At 39.3% G+C, this 15,918-nt stretch overlaps 1 protein-coding gene across 1 annotated transcript; it reads left to right on the forward strand.

Moving 5' to 3' along the window:
• The first annotated feature begins 446 nt into the window (after window positions 1-446).
• Window positions 447-1,945, forward strand: cebpb (CCAAT enhancer binding protein beta). Its single transcript, XM_039679285.2, has one exon. The coding sequence runs from the start codon at window positions 647-649 to the stop codon at window positions 1,484-1,486; it is 840 nt and encodes a 279-aa protein (XP_039535219.1). The 5' UTR covers window positions 447-646; the 3' UTR covers window positions 1,487-1,945.
• Window positions 1,946-15,918: the final 13,973 nt, after the last annotated feature.

Consider the following 15,918-nt stretch of genomic DNA (forward strand, 5'->3'; position numbering starts at 1 on the left):
AGTTTTATAGCTTTACTCTATTTATTTTATTTGTAATTTATTCTATGTATATTTGCTTAGCCTATGTGTTCTAGTTCTGTAGAGCACATAAGTAAATAAAAACATATTATTATTTAAAACATATTATTATTATTATTATTGTTATTTATGCGTTTTTCCTGTGTACTGTCTACCCGAGACTTGTGCGTTTGCACACATGACTTGGCAAATTAATCTCATTCTGATTCTCATTCTAAACTACATCAGAATTGATGTGGGCTAAATATGTGTTCCTTATAAAAAAAGCTTAATCTCGGTGCAGTTGTATCTGTTTATTTTCTATTGTTATTCACTCGTGTGTTCACAGACCTCCGTTTTGAGAGTCTGCGGTCAAACCAGAAAAACGCGTCACATTCCAAATAGAAAATCGCCGCCCACTCTCACACCCCTATAAACACCCCAATCCGAAGCATGGGAACTGACTCGAGCTCTCCAGCGATCGCTGGGCAGGCAACCTATCACCCACAAAACTAGACAAAAGTAATCTAGTTATTTCTGCTTTTTGGAAGACCCTCGAATTTTCTCGTGAGTTCTTCACTTGAAAAGTTATCAGGGGCGGCGAAACCCTGACCTCCGTCCTGCCGCAATCCGGCGGGTGTTAAGATCCATGGAAGTGGCCGGTTTTTACGAGGGGGACTACCTCGCTTTCCACAGCACTAACGCCAGCAGCAGTCCGAACAGCAACAGCATTTGCAAGCAGCCCACTAACGGCTCCATGACGAAGCTTCATGAAATTTCTGAGCACGAGAAAGCCATAGACTTCAGCATCTATTTGGACTCTTCGTCCCAGCAGTACCAGCACCTGGCCAGCCAAGACGAAACCCGGCACCGCGCACTGGGAATCTACAGCGACTTTCTCTCCGAGGAAAACAAGAGCAAGAGAGCAGCGCTACAGAACTACAAGAACTATATCTCGCTGACCGAGCGGGACCCGAATAACCAGCTGGCGTATCCGGAGATTCAGGAGACGCGCATAGACGCCGTGTTCAGCCCAGACTTTCTGGGCAGCTTTGCCAAAAGTAACTGGCGACACGAAGAGCCGCCAATGGAGGGCTCCGGGGGCTTTGACATGCGCTCGTATCTACAGTACGCTCCGAGCGGCAGCCTGGGGAACATTTCCACCGCGTCCTCCTCCTGCTCGAGCCCGCCAGGTACACCTGCGCCGCCAGGTAAGGGAAGATCACCTCAGTCGGGCGGCAAAATGGCCTCTGGCGGCAAAGGGAAGAAGAGGCTGGAAAAGGACAGCGACGAGTACAGGCAGAGGCGCGAGAGGAACAATCTCGCCGTCCGCAAAAGCAGAGACAAAGCCAAAATGCGCAACATGGAGACGCAGCACAAAGTGCTCGAGCTCGCGGCCGAGAACGACCGGTTACAGAAGCGCGTGGAGCAGCTGTCGCGCGAGCTGGCGACGCTGCGGAACCTGCTCTCCGCCACCGGCCAGTGCTGACGGGACTCCAGCGGTGCTTAATGACTGTCAGTGACTTTAAAGAGAGCAGAATTTACAACAAAAGTTTTCTGCGCTTGATGGCGAGCGCTCGTTCAATGCGTTTACAACCGAGGAAAAAAACATGAAAGTGGACTGTGCGCCTGGATTGCGCAATATCCCACCGTGTGCTCGGTATAACTCTGGTAATCTGGAAACCCTGTCATGTATTTCGTCTGTAAAGTATTTTTGTACGGGTTCTAAAGTGAAATATCTACTGTTTAATATTATGTTATTTAAATTTATTTCGCCATATCTGGGGCAGTGGTTGTCATGGGAAGAGTTTTACTGCAGAGGTATGATGCAACTCATTGTAACAGTATTGGAAACGCAGTGAAGTAGTCTTATAAATATGATAAAGGTACAACTGGTCTACTGCTATATACTATTTTATTGAATTAAATGATTTTTACTGTACTGAAATCCTGTGTGTCCTGAATTTTATAACTGTTGTCAAAAAATATTAGCACCCACCCACAGATGCTGAGATTCAGTTTCCATTATGCAGTATTGTTTCATTTACATTATAGTCTCCTTTTATCAGGACATATACTTTTTAAACGTTGCCTGCACACATGAAGACACAATAATCATTTATTTGATAGAAATCTCCTGTTTTGTGACTGGATTTTTGGAGATCTTTTGAAATCTGTTTTCATGAGTCACTTTGAGCCGGTACAGTTATCTTAAATACACAGGCAGGGTCCACAATCCAAAGAGTTCAGCGGTCCATTAAAGACTGCGGTTCAAGGCTAGATAAGCACTGAACTTTCTAGACCCTCAAAACACACAGACACTCAGTTTACTGAACAGAAAGCCTGCAACGGTCAGATATAACTATTAAAAATGGGCATGGAATACAGGCCGTTGTGGACTAAGCAGTGATATAGTCTGATTTGAGTGAAAATTAAGATTTAGATAAAAGAAAGTATCAATATGGATTTAATCAATAAAGTCAAAAAACACTTAAAAATGCTTTTTAATTGAATTAAATAATTTACAAATTTGTTTGTGTCAAAATAAATGAATATAATTCACGGATGACTGATTCTTAACACACACACACACACACACATATATATATATATATATATATATATATATATACCATATGTATTCCATATATATTCATGTATATCATCCATATATATTCCATACATATTCATGTTTTATGATAATATTTGAAGGCATAAAATTTAAGTCTAGAATGAATGGAAACCTGATTTGATTAATTAAAAAATGAAATCACACACAGTTTATTACATTTATTACATATTACATTATTCCAAATTTTTCACATAAAATAGACAAAGCAGGACCTGCTTCATCTATTTTATGTGAAATTTATTGTTGGGAATTCTTCATTGGTTACCGGGAAACTGAGCTGTTGAGGTGTGACCGTTTGAGTCCTGCAGGAGGAAATGAAACCTGATGGACAGGTTGACTGACCTGTCAGTCAGGGAGGAGAGTAAGTAGGTAGACAAGGAACAGTTCATCAACATGACAATAGAAGTTGAGAGTGAGAGAGGGAGGGGGCTTATATTTGTGTTTCAGTGGGTAATCTGAACTTGTGATCAATAGTCTAAACTTCTCAAACAAATATTATTCTTGTGTGCGAGAAGGACTGTGGTCTCACACTTCATACACAGCAGCTGAGCTGATAGAAAATCACTAAAACCACACACATCTATTTCAAAAAAAGGCTGCAAAACATTGCAAAAGTGTGTCTGTGTGTGCGTGTGTGTGTGAGTGTGTGGGTGTGTGTATGGACCAAGACAGTCAATTAGTCAACATCTAGGGAGTGACCGATACAAGTCCTTCACGGTGGTCTGAGGGATTTTTGAGACATTCCTCTTGAACAATGGCCAGGTCAGTTTGTGATGCTGGTGGAGGAAAACGTTTCCTCACTTGCTCCTCCAAAATAGTGACTAAAATATTTAGATCTGGTGTCTGTGCAGACCATGAGGGATGTTTAACTTAATTTTCATGCTCATCAAACCATTCACAAGTCTTGCTGTATGTATGGTGCATTATCATCTTGATACACAGCACCCTTCAATGTTTGAACCATTAGGTGCACATGGTCTTCCAGAATGTTTCGGTAGTCCTTGGCAGTGACGTGGCCATCAAGCACAGTATAGGGAATGTCTGATCCACCCCTGTGTTTCACTCTGGGCAGCAACAGTCCGGGTGTTAGGCCTCTTGGGGGCTTCTCCACACCGAAACTCCCACGGATGTGGGAAAGACAGTGATGGTGGACTCATCAGAGATAAATACATGTTTCACATTGTCCACAGCCCAAGTTTTGCACTTTTGGCACCAATGAAACCAACATTGACTAAAGGTTTGGCTATAGCAGCCGACCATGAATATTGACTCTGGAGCTCCTGACGAACAGTTTTGGTGGAAACAGAAGAGATGGTGTGTGTATTAAATTCTTCAGTGAATTGTGCAGCTGTGGTTTTATGTTTTTGGATACAGTCAGGTCAGTACCTGGACATCCCTTTCAGAGAGCTTATTCTTGCGTCGACCGTTACTCCTGTTGGATGTAGTTCGTCACGTGGTAGTGTGCAGACATTACTCTGAATACCGTGGCTCACAATACACCACAAAGACTTGCTGTCATGGGCACAGATGAGCCAGTGAGACACGCACCAACAATTTGTCCTCTTTTGAACTCCGATATGTCTCCCAATATGTGGATTGCAATATTTTATTTATGGCTGTATTGCTCTGCTAATTCAACCCTCACACTTGCTCTTACTGATGGTGATGTAAAATCAGTAAAGATTGGCCACCAGACTGTGCAAATGCCAAATTGGCCAGTGTTTCAGTTTCATTGTCCAACCCCAGTATATATATACTGTACATATAAAGAATTTCACATATTGTGTGAATTAAGTGGTAGGGTTTTGTAATGTAATGCCTACATACTGATTGCATCACACTCACAGTTTGCTTGAGAAGTTTAGTTTGACATTTTGTTTGATGTTTGGGGAACCTGTAGAACAGTGAGAAACTGATCTCTAAAAGGAGGAAAAGGGTGTTGTTTTGAACAGTGTGTTTCACAACATCGTCCTATAGTGCAGGAAGATCTGAGTTGCTCAACAGTTCCAACTTCCTTCTCCATCTGTGCATGCAAGCGTGCTTGCATGTGTAACGTACTGCCGTCTTAGATACTCTCATTAAATACAATTATTTTAGACTCTATCAATCAACATCTGTTAGGTGGACTGTTTAAGTGTACAAGAGCAAACAAAAACTTGACCTACACTATTTGAATCTATTGAACAGGATTTTTCTGTGCTTTATTTACTTTTCTTGAGATGTTTGCATTGTTAATACCAGATTAAGCGGAAGATGCAAACCAAAAAAAATAATACTTAGTGCCTGTGAATTACTTTACGCATTTCACTTTGTTTATTTAGTTTGTGTCCCAGTCTCCGAGCACCATTGATTGCTAAAACAGGGGTTTCCAATGTCAGGAGTACAAGTTTCTTTTCCCCTTTTACTAGAGAGCAATGCCCCACCCGCTTCCAGTCAGGATTTTACCGGCAATAGTGCAACGTCTGTCAGTAAACGAATGGTTGCGTCACGCTGCCAGCCGACCTGCTGATACTAATATGATCCAGTCTACACTGGATTGTCAAGCCTTCATCCCACACACTCATGCATCTTATCTAGAAACAATGAAAAAAAACTCATATGGCCTAAAGCAATTTTTGTCTCGGCCATTTTCTGCTTCTCAAGAATTGTACTTTGTCATACCGAAATCTTAATCATATACGGAAATCAAAACGTTTTCAATTAAATCAAACGGATTCAAGCTTCCTTGGCATATTTTTAGCATGTGGTTGTCCTCTCACTTCCCTTAAATGACCCTTTTCCTTGAAAACACATTTTAAATGAAAAGAATTTCTCTCAGCTGGTTCTTACTGCAAAACAACCTTCTCAGGCCCCTTAATAAGTTCTCCACCGTCTCGAAAAGGCCAGGTAGTACTGTCCCAATATAAAATGCTATGGTTAAATATTAACAGCATCATTGTTGCAAAAAACACGGCCAACGTATCAAAGGTGAACAATAAATCAAAAAATTCCCAGACGGTTGAGAGCCAAAGAAGGGTCGTAACACCCTAGCAGACAGATTAATAGTCAATGAGTTTCTGACACCTTCCCAAGTGGTCAACGTCACTTTTATGGCATGAGTGAAACTAGCAAATGATTCATTTTTGTTTGAAAAGACATCAGGTCCACAGGAATGTACTCTGGAATATTGTAGGTGCACACTGTCGACATTTTTTTTTACATGTACATTAGTTCGTTTTTAGATTGTTTTATTAGCTTTTTGTCAACAGGAAAGTACAGAGAGTTGAAACAAGACTGAGATGTGGTTTAGGCCTGACTCGAACCTGCATCCAAATGAGTTATCTGCAAGATAACTATAGAATCATTGTGGTCTACTACTTGGTGTGGAAAAGTAGCTTTGAGGGTGGGGATGAGGTCAGCAGTTTGAAAGTGCTGTGATGTACCAATTTCAAACGCTTTCATTAATCCCTCACTTCCCTGTTTCTCTCGATCTTTTTGTCACCGTTCTTCTCTTTCTCCTGGGCTCGAGTGAATGACGCTGGCTATGAACATCCGGGGGTCCTTGCGGCGTGGCTGCCGGGAACTCAGGCGTCCACAATGGCCGTAAGAGGTGGAGCCATGAGCCAGCAGGACACTGGCCCAGATTTCGACACTGTTGCACTTCTGCTTTTCTGCCTTGTGACGCTTGCGCAGTGGCTTACGACGACCGCCACGATGTTGGGTCGTAGCGCTCACATCATGCAGGACACAGTTGAGCAACTGACAGCCTTCCTGTTGTTGCAAAACAACAAAATAGAACAGAACAGTGACTACGGACATCACTAGCCACACGTTCAGGTGTCATCGTTTCTCACTTGATCCTTTAATAAAACTACTGAACACTAATATCTAAAGTTTGCTAACCTTAATCTCCATGGTACCACTACCTGGAGAGCATTTGTTTAAACTGTAAAAAGTGATCAAACTTCATGCGTAATTGAAAAAATTAAGGTATGTGTTCAGGAGGTTTATTTACTTCATACGGGTTTCCTCGCGTTTTTAAGTTAGTATATTGATCACTTTATACAGTGAGGGATAATTCAATCTAAACATTCTGCTCTTCCTTATATCGTTCCAAACTTAAATAACTTACTTCTGTAGAACTGAACACGAAGCCACGGTTTCGCAGATAAGGCTTAAGACAAAATGCATGTTTGAGCTGTTTTAAATGAACGCAACTTGCACTGGCATATCTAAAAATATGTTAATCCCATTGTTTTGTCTCAAGATGCACACCAGCAATGTTTTTTTCTAAGCCATGTTTATAAAAGGTACTCAAATGTCTTAATGAAATTAAGGCAGAATCTAAACCCTGTCCGTGAAACCAGGCCTATACGTTTTAATTGTTTTTTTTTTCTTTCTCAATGCACTGGAAGTCTATAGAGTCCAAAATTGAACTCATTGTCATGTTCAAGAAACCAATTTGAAATGATTCAAGCTTTGTGACATATTTCATTATACTGCTGGAAGTAGCCATCAGAGGATGGGTACATGGTGGCAACAATGAAACAATGCTCAGGTAGGCCATTACACCACCACCACCAGCCTGCACAGTGGTGACAAGGCCTGATGGATCCATGTTCTCATTCTGTTTAAGTCAAATTCTGATTCTACCATCTGAATGTCTCAACAGAAATTGAGACTCATCAGACCAGGCAACATTTTTCCAGTCTTCAACTGTCCAATTTTGGCGAGCTCTTGAAAATTGTAGCATCTTTTTCCTATTTGTAGTGGAGATGAGTGGTACCCAGTGGGGTCTTCTGCTGTTTTAGCCCATCCACCTCAAGGTTATGCGTGTTGTGGCTTCACAAATGCTTTTCTGCATACCTCGGTTGTAACGAGTGGTTATTTCTGTCAGAGTTGCTCTTCAGCTTGAATCAGTCGGCCCATTCTCTTCTAACCTCTAGCATCAACAAGGCATTTTTGCCCACAGGACTGCCGCATACTGGATGTTTTTTCCCTTTTCACACCATTCTTTGTAAACCCTAGAAATGGTTGTGCGAGACAATCTTTCACTAACTGAGAAGAAATACTCAGACCGGACCGTCTGGCACCAACAACTATGCCACGCTCAAAATTGCTTAAATGACTTTCTTTCCCATTCTGACATTCAGTTTGGAGTTCAGGAGATTGTCTTGACCAGGACCACACCCCCTAAATGCATTGAAGCAACTGCCACGTGATTGGTTGATTAGATAATTGCATTATGAGAAATAGGTGTTCCTAATAATCCTTTAGGTGAGTGTACTGTATATATATATATGTTATGCAGAAGAAAGTCATACAAATTTTGGAACGACATGAGGATAGATGAGTAATTGATTAAAGGATTAAAATTTTGGATGAACTATCCCATTAAGGCTTTGGCCTGTTAAGCAAAAATGTCTTGTTTGTGTTTAGATGTTTGAAGATTATCTTGGAGATCAGTGTGATTGATAAAGCTTAATCAATTATGAACTGGAAAATCATGCCATTGTTGCATACAAATGTGATAGCGTGAGAAATATAAGCACACCAATGACCAGGTCTGTTTTCTTTATTCAAAGATTCACATTGCAGAAATCAACAGAAAATAAAACTAGATTTTCAGTTTTCTGAAGAAAATGTGAGCTGTGCTTACCAGCGCAAAACTTAACTCTAAGATTACAGGGTGCTGTGGGTAGTTGCCTGGGCATTGTATGTGGTGGCTAACATGTTGAAAGTGGTTTTAGTGCATTATGGTTGCTGGGTGTGTTTTTTTTTTTCTTAGTCAAAACAGGCCTTCTGGGGTCTGTGTCGTCATTCTGATTTCTATTTCAAATAAATGCTGTACTGAACTTTACATTTAACGAATCCTTGGGGGGAAAAAATGTATTATGGGCTACACAAAAATATTAACCAGCAACTATTTTCAACATTGATAAGAAATGACACTCTCGAGCACCAAGGATCACTGAATGATGCTGAAAATTTAGATTTTCCATCAAATAATTACATTTCAAAAACAGTAATTTTAAGTAAGTTTTTTACTGTACCTTTGACCAAATAAGCATTTGAAATAGTTAGACACTAAATCTTACAGCATTCATAAAAGACCATTTTGTCTTTGTTCTATTTTTGCTTGAGGGCTCAGATGTTGTCCCGGTAGCCCAAAATACGCAGTGCTTTTTGAGGAGATCGGTTCCTTGCACTGATGATGTTACTGTATTTTCTTCACAAACGCGTATTTCCATCTGCCATCTCACCATATGCGAGGGGCTCCAACAACGTAAAGGTTGCATCTGCTCTCTTCACCTCTAAACATGAGATAGACAATCAGTGCAGGCGGCTCAAAATAGGCCACAGTCTCAGAGGGTACTGATATTGGTTGCGTGTGCATGTACGTACGAATAACCTCTCTTAAACTCACGTGATGGAATCTTAACTGTCTGACAAACCGACTGTGGCACTCAACCCACATCACTATATTGGATCTCTTCCTTCCTGCAGAGATAATGCGAACAAGAAAACGCAAAAAACGCAGAAAGCAAGAGTGCAGGAAAAGTCAGAACTCAACTGACGAAAGCTCTTGATAACACCAAGGTTGCTGTGTGCATTTAATGATCTACTTCAAGTTGTTTTATTAGCAAGTATCAATTTTATTATGGTGTTTACTTAGGGATTTTAACAAACCAATAAGTCTAATAAACCGTGGCATGCAACTTGTGAAATGGACATAAAACTGTGCAACTTGTTGAAGTGAGGAATGCTATAGCTTTTTGAACCAGACTTCACCTGGTAGATGATAAAATAGCTGGAAAATGCCATACATATACATTGAAGGAGGGATCTGAGCCATATTTAGAGACCAGCAAGTTTTTGGATGCAAACACCACACCACATTTTTATCATAAAATGTATAAATATTGTTTTTTTTTTTACATTCTTTATATCAACAAATATGCTCAAACGATACTAAATTTAAAAAAAATTTGCATTTAAAAACAGTTTTAACATCAACTAATAAAAGTTATGTATGAATGTCAGTCATACATATAGAAAACCGGTAAGAAACATATGTGATTTCTGCACTCAAAAAATCAAGCCATATATAGTTTAACTATTTGCATCAGTTTGGGTTTATTTAAATAATCATATTTTCAAAATGAAAAATTGCTTGGAATCAGTGTACATCTGGTTATTGTGAAATTTACATTATTCATTAAAAAAGTATGCTTTCAATATGGCTAGCTGTGGAAAAAGTGATATTCAGTTGGTTAAAATGTATGAGTTTGAAACAAACTAAATTGATTTATGATAATGATATAAACCTCGTTATTGTGCATTTAAAACAAATTAAAGTACTAATACAGAAATCTTATGTCACGTATTTATGTATGACTTACCTATATGCATCATATTACATTTATTTGTTAATGTTGTCTAATTGTGTAATCCAAATTGATGGAAATTTAAATGCCATTCCAATACATAAATCTTAAATTTGAGTGTACATATTTCTATTCACTTAAAAAGACACAAGTTGTTGATATCTTGGTCAGTAATGGGTGACTTCACAAACACTTGACTGGACTTTGGATAAAGACCACTGTGGTCACAATTGGTGACATATTGGCTTGTTAAGCTCTCAAATAATGCAGATCCCTCCCTCTTTACAATGTATGCATTTGAACTTTAAAAACCCAAAGAATGATTACACACATGGGGTCAGGCCTTGACTTTGGGCTCTCTCTCACTGACCCCAGGTAGACTCTACAGCTTCCCGCATTGCTAAGCAGTATTGTGTTTTATGATGCAGTGCTATGAGGAAATGTAGCATTTTAAAATTGAGCACAAAACCCCTATGATTACTGTGTTTAATCTTACTTTGTATGAAAGGAGGAAAGATAAATACAACAAAGCCCAGTCTAAGATCCCAGAAACACACTCTGCCCTACTGAACACTCCTGAAACTCCAGACACACCCTTTACAGCCAGACCCATGACTCAGAAATTAGTTAGAAAAAATATTCTTCAAAGTTGTCAGTCTATTGCACAAAAAACCGCTTCGCTATATGCATACACAGTAATACCTGATTCTAATATCAGAGCATTTTGTGAGTGTGTGAGTGTAAGTGTGAGTGAGAGACATTATTTGATACCAAAAGATCAAAACTCCATGTAAACGCTACCTAAGGACTGAACAAAAAAAAAAAGTTATTTAAGGTTAAAGTTGTACTCATTTCCGCTTGAAGTCTTAATGTGGCTCACAGATGCCCCTGATGCAATCTGGGAAAGATCCCTCAATGAATTACATGGAGGAAACCACAAGATGATTTTGTGTTGGACCTTTGTGGGTTTTATGTCATGGTCAGCCCTGCACCTGTGAGGATAGCTGCTGAGTCACGTCTTCTCAAAAACGTTGAGTCATGCTGTCAGTGTTATGCTGAAAAACAGAATGGAAAATGTAACTGAAAACTGACATGCATGAGTGAGTGGCCAAACAATGATCACACAAGACATAAATGACCCATTAACTTTGTATGGGATTTTATAGGCAAAACACTAAAAGACCAGGTTCCTGATGTGTAAACCGGGCCCGATCATGGTCCCATGAGGCATCCAAAGTTGGGCCATCGTTAAGTGTCTGTCAGCTCAGTTTTTGCAGTGTGTTCCGCAATGTTGGTCCTGTCGAATCAGACCCTGTCTGTGGCGTTTTGGCTGACTGGGCACGTTGAATCTGAGAGATCACTCTGATTGGCTGTTCTATTTCACGAACCAGTGCGAGGGATGTGTATCGAGAACCAGTTCCATTTTAGAACCGGTTCCAAATGTCCAAGAACAGGTGATTTGATAAGAAACGTGCATTTCGATTTTGCTTATCGGTTCCTGTCTGTTCATTTTAATGTGATTTAAAACCATTCAAGAACAAAAGACTCACATGCACCACTCACGTGCGCACTAAACGGCTTCTCATTCCGATTTCGGAATCGGATTGTTATAAAATTTACATTTCGATTCCTGTAATCGATTCCTTTGTGCATTTTAATATGATTTTAAACCATTTGCGGACATGTGTAACAGTAAACTGGAGCTCTTAAAGTGACAGCAGCCTAACATTCCTGCCTCCATCTCTATAATAGAGTTAATGAAACAACAAACCCACGCGCAGAACGTACATTCTAGTTGGCGTTCTTTGTGGTGTTTCATCGCGACTTTTATTCTTTGTGGTGTTAAAGCGTGACTTTTTATCGTGACAACACATTTGGCTAACTCTTTGATATCAGTTTTTTTTTTTTTCCTACACTGTCAGAAATTTTTTTTTTGCCATAATATAATTTTACCTTTTGTAACTTTGTACCTTGTCTACCCACAAAACAGACTGATCTTATGAAGTAGTGTGTGTATGACACGCCAATTCGTATTTCCATTTTTGGTGTGCTATCAACACGCATAATCGCTTTTCAGCGTGTTTATGAACGCCGTTGACTTAACGTTATTACTGTATATATAAATATATGACTTACCTTAACCCCGTCCCTAAACCTAACCGTCACTGTGACTGTTCCCTTACCATCCTAGGAAAAAAAAGATCGCTCCCCAGATGTAGATGTACATTTTCTTCGCTTCGCGCGGACATTTGACGGCGTGTACAGACACGCGGAATCACTCGGACGTTAATGGCGTAGACATACATGCGGATAGCTCAAAATGCGTAGAGATAACACGCCACTTGACTCGAAAGTGGCGTGTATGTTTACGCAAAAGTCATGATGTCATGTTGCACAAAAGGTCCAATTTAGTACCTTAAAGACACCCTTTAAGTACTATGCGTAAATAAGATACAAAGTTGTCCATTTAAGGGTACTGCCCCACCCCAGTGACAAGCTGTTTTTGCACTTTTTTTTCTGACATAGTTGGGTAAATAACAGGGACAATTTGGCTCAACAAACTAGAAAATGTGTGTTTTTGTTAAGCTAACATTTGGAAACTAAAATTTCAACTTGTTCTGAATGTGCTGAGGACCAAGGGCCCTAGTTATCAGTTTGTACTATTTATCTGTGGCCTTAGGATTTGGAGGCCCTCACCCTATTTGCCCTGTTCATAAGGCACCCGCTAAAACATGAATTTTGAAATACACTACTGGGTGAGAAAACAAAAAATCACATTTTGAATCAAATTCATACTGATGCTGTTTTTCTGCAAGATGTCAGCAGGCCTGCTATTTGAAAATTAGAGGGTATGCAGTGTTGAAAACGTGCTGTTTTGCACTTCATGTCCTGAGAATGAAAACATCCCCCTGTCAAACTTACAAAGCGTCAATATGACGACTGTGATGCAAAGGTGGTGAACGATAGGACACTTGTGGAAGATCTCAAATTTTAAGCAGGTCACAACATTTTGTGTACGTGCGAGGAAGGAAGCGCTAGTCGCAAAGAAGGGGAAGCACCGAGCTTAGCTGTTTACGTAAAACTCTGAAGTGGAGTGCATGCGCAGTTGCGCACGCAGCGTACATAGCCACAGGAAATTACAGTGCACGCGCTTGTTGCCAAGGTAACCAACTTAAAAGAAAACAAGATGTGGTGAGGGGTGCCCTCAAATAGACCAAAAGCGTCCCAAAACACAATGACCTGCAGCATGTCTTTTTTCCATTTACCTAAGCATAAACAAGTGTAATAATGAAACTCAAGAGATATTTTAGCTGCTTTGCTCCAGTCATAATGGCAAAAGCTTTCAAGATCATTTTGTATACACTGACATTACTTTGACTTACTTTGGTAATCTGAGGGTTACACAGTTCATGCTATTGGGTTCAGAGGGTTCCAACTCTAAATCCTGGTGAGCTGCCTTTCTGTCAACCGTCAACTTTGGCAGAGTTTAATTCCAGCATGCTGCTAAAATAATAAAGTTACTTTAATGATCATAAAAAATACAGAGATACACACATATTGGGTTAAATTGTATTTTTCATCATTTTAAAATGATTCTTTATTCTAAAACAGTATTATTTTACCATTCTTTTACAGTCCTTTGCACATCTGCTGTTCTAAAAAATGTTCAAAGAAGTTTAACTTTTTAAAAAAACTTTCTAGACATTGCATTTTTGTGTCTCTTCATATCACATTTTTGACATGAGCTTAATGGCATAAAACATGGCGTTCTAAACACGTGGAACTCAAGCTAAAATTTCACGTTGAGTTTGATATTATGGGTTGTTTTAACCCAATTTTGGGTCAAATATTGACAAACCCAGCAGTTGGGTTAAATTTATGAATTGCATTTTTTATCCAACAATTGGGTTTACCCATATTTGACCCAAACCCAGCATTTTTTTTTAGAGCGTAGCATTTTACTAAACTAACGGCATAATGCTCTAATAAGCATAAAAATACATGGCACACACGTCATTTTATAGTATGCAACCAATTCAAAGAGCATTATGGGAGATTCAATTTGCCATTGATTTCGATACACTCTAAAAATGCTGGGTTGTTTCAACCCAAATTTGGGTCAAATATAGACAAACCCAAATGTTGGGTTAAAATGCAATTTAAAAAATGCACAGTTGAAAGTGAAATTTGAAATTACATTTTGAAACCAATATTTGGGTTTGTCCATATTTTACCCAAATTTGGGTTCAAACAACCCAACATTGTTTAGAGTGTAGATTTCAATTTGATGCTACCATGATGCTAAGCTAACACATTGCCATTCTAATAAACAAACATAGCACAAAACAGTACATTTTGTCAAATTTGCTAATTTTTGGCAAAAAAAAGTTTTTACTTTTTTAGTATTGAATGATTTTCAAGTAGGCCTATGTTTATAATTACATTTCTCACTTCGTCCGCCATTTTGGATTAAGTTGCCAGCCTTTCAGAACACCCTTTGTGTTTTTAAAATGCTCACTATGTTTCAGAACAATGCTAGTGCCTCATACATTTCTTTAAAATGGGAAGCACAATTAAACAACCAGATTGTCACCTGACAATTCTGTCTTGTTTATTCGTTTTCTATTGCTGCTCCTTTTCAGATTTTTTTACTGTGTTAAAGTTGTACCGAATACAAATGTGTTTAAACATCTGAGGTTTGACATTGATCAAGATTGAGTAAGAACCTGAGTCACTCAAGCACAGTTTTCTTTTCTTTTTTTTCCTTTCTGGAGTTTCCTAATTCTGTTGCTCCCAGGAAATATTCCAAAAGGAACGGAAATGGGAGGAGACAGAACAAAGGGAGGGACATACAGGAAAGAGAGACCAGGAGATGCGCTTGCCAAAAACTCCAATCCAAATAATTTTACTCTAAATTTACAGGCCAAGCTGTGTTTCATAGATCTCGAGTTTGTTGTCTGCACTCTTAAAATTTGCTATAGAAATAATAAGCAGCAGCTGTTTGATACCTGAACCCATAACTGACCCCAAGCCCCAGCTGGAGTTTCGTGTTCGCTGTCTTTTTAAGTGTTTCCGGGACTAAGCCCCGCCCAGCTCAGTGTTTTTCCCTAGTAGTTGGATGATTGGATCAGCCTGTTCTGTCTTGCCTGTTTTACGTCAAAGCACCACGAGTTAAGGAGTGCCCTGACTCATGCTCTCACACACTCATTCCTGAATAGTGTGAACCAACATACTTGTGAACCACAAAGCATACTTGAGAACACACTCACCTCTACTGTAAATTTTAACCTACAACAGAATTTGCTTACAGTTATGAACACAGTTAAGACTGTCAGACACGTTTACAGACTGGAACAATCCCATTAATTTCTATAATGACACTTACATGTTCGAGTCATTCATGCTAAATGTTAGCTTCCTGTTTGTTTACATCCAAACCAGTTTGAATACGGCCCTGAGAATATCAGGGAAACTGCGTGTGTGTCAGTGTTAGATAAATCAGTATTATCACAAGATTCAAAATGACATTTAATGTCAGCACTTCACGAGTGGGCGTGGAAGAATACTGTTTTTAGCAATATGTGATGAAATAATAGATTTTAGAAAAACAACAACAACATCTATAGCTTGATATATAGGCTACCGAATCTGAATTTAATTTCAACAAGGCCAGAAACAATTAATAAATTGCTTCCCGCAACCCAAAACATGATTTCAAACTGCTGAATCACCCTGAAAAACAGCGAGAGAGATAAAAATGAGTGACACCAAACAAGTGAACTGTTGATGGGAAGACTAATGTCACATATCGGCTAATTCACAGGAAATGGGATGAACAGCTTGTCAGTGATAAATCACTTCTAATTGATACATTCCAATCATTTGTTTAGGCACATGAGACGAAAAACTGACTTTGGACCT

Source organism: Pimephales promelas, chromosome 14 (assembly GCF_988280905.1).
Source record: "Pimephales promelas chromosome 14, fPimPro1.hap1.1, whole genome shotgun sequence".
Classification (NCBI taxonomy): domain Eukaryota; kingdom Metazoa; phylum Chordata; class Actinopteri; order Cypriniformes; family Leuciscidae; genus Pimephales; species Pimephales promelas.

What these genes read in the sequence shown, in the direction of transcription:
- cebpb (XM_039679285.2), top strand. Translation starts at nt 647, where the DNA reads ATGGAAGTGGCCGGTTTTTACGAGGGGGACTACCTCGCTTTCCACAGC.